Here is a 1,553-nt window from a genome sequence, read left to right on the forward strand (position 1 = left end):
ACAGCGCCTCGGAGAGCGCGTAGACCTCCTCGAGCTCCTCGATGATGCTCGAATTCGCGTAGGACAGCGCGGCGCCGCCGAAGGCGACGGCCAGTTCGGGCGCCCGCTCGCAGCCTCGGAACAGGGAGACGTAAAACTTGATCTTCCGCACTTTGACGCGGTGCTCGAAGAGGAAGGCGACGTCCCGCGCCGCCGAGAGCACGTCCAGCAGGTCCACGAGCATCTCCACCGCCTTGGCCGTCGACGACGCGGGCTTCCCGGCGCGGAGCCAGAAGTCCATTCCCTTCTGCGTGTCGTGCAGAAGCGGGCATTTGTACTTCTCGAAGAGGTCGGTGCGGAGCAGGTTCACCTCCTTGAGGCACGGGTCCTTGAGCTCGCCCTTGGCGGCGTTGGTAGCGGTGCCGAACAGCCACGGCGGCGGCGGCGGGCGCCACGCGACGGCCTCCTTGACGCCCGCCGCGGCCGCGATGGCCGCGGCCGCCACGCCCTTAACCGCGCGCGGGAGCTGCGTGGGGGCAGCCGCCTCCATCAGCTATGGCTGTGGCAGCCCAGTTTGAGGTCTCCAATATCCAAGGTAAGTGAAGTGCAGCACGATGGGCCGCGCATTCCCCGCCCAAAACGGGCGGCTCGGGCACAGAGCACGCCAGCTGCGTTTTTGTCCGAACCGGAATGTATGCGATGGAGCTGATGGCAGCATGCTGAGCTGCACGCAGGTCGCGGCGCTCCGAGCCCACCTAGGCCGTCCAGCACGGCGTGGCTAGTATTCCATGCATTTTGTTTCGTTCTTCTTCCGGATCTCCTGCGACGAAAACGTGCTGGAATTGTCCCTCTCGAACCCCTTGGATCCCCTGCTAAATCGTTTCTCCTCCGCGTCAATCCACCGGATCGCCTTCGCGGGCGACATCGCCCTGCCACTGCTGGTCGACAACCGTGCGATGGACGACCTTCGTCCAGAGAGGGAAAATTCTGGCGACCACCCAGCACGCCACTGCCGGTACGACTCCCGCGACCGCTCTCCGTTCCGCCGGTTTCGTGATCGCGAGGCTGATTGGACCATCGGAATCGGGCGCGCGGAGGGGTCAAAAAGGCTCCTTTACAGCAAAATTTCTTCCCCTTGCGGTGTTGTCGACCCCCCGAGGCTGCGACGACGAGCGTCTGGACGAGGACGGTCAAGTCGTCGTCGCGCTCCGCCGCCGCCGCGCCGCTCCGCCCCGCGCCTCCGCCGAGGCCCGCCGCGCGCCGCCGCTCCGCCACCGCGGCGCACGCCGCCCGCCGCGCCGCGCCGCCCGCCGCGCCGCGCCGCGCGCCGCCGCTCCGCCGCCGCGGCGCACCCCGCCCGCCGCGCCGTGTGGCCGCCGCCGCGCCGCTGCGCCATCGACCGCGCGTCATGCCCTCAAACAAGATCGAGTGCCCGCAGTGCGGCAACAAAGTCCGCAAAAACCTCCTAAACAATCATTTGCTCCGGAGTTGTCCGGTCGCATCGAACAAGCTCGCGCCGGCGTCGACGGCGCCGGAGGGCTACGAGGACTGCGCGCACGCGTGCGTCTCCTGCA

The 1,553-nt window shown here is 67.9% G+C and overlaps 1 protein-coding gene across 1 annotated transcript in view; it reads right to left on the reverse strand.

The window, feature by feature from the left end:
* Positions 1-25: 25 nt before the first annotated feature.
* Positions 26-1,553, reverse strand: part of AURANDRAFT_72840 (hypothetical protein) — a gene marked incomplete at both ends in the record, with an annotated part of 8,030 nt that continues 6,502 nt past the window's right edge. Inside the window, one exon of the mRNA XM_009044457.1 lies at positions 26-505. Coding sequence (XP_009042705.1) covers positions 26-505 — 480 coding nt within the window. The remainder of the gene's footprint in view (positions 506-1,553) is intronic.

This window comes from Aureococcus anophagefferens, assembly GCF_000186865.1.
Source record: "Aureococcus anophagefferens unplaced genomic scaffold AURANscaffold_333, whole genome shotgun sequence".
In the NCBI taxonomy this organism is placed as follows: Eukaryota; class Pelagophyceae; order Pelagomonadales; family Pelagomonadaceae; genus Aureococcus; species Aureococcus anophagefferens.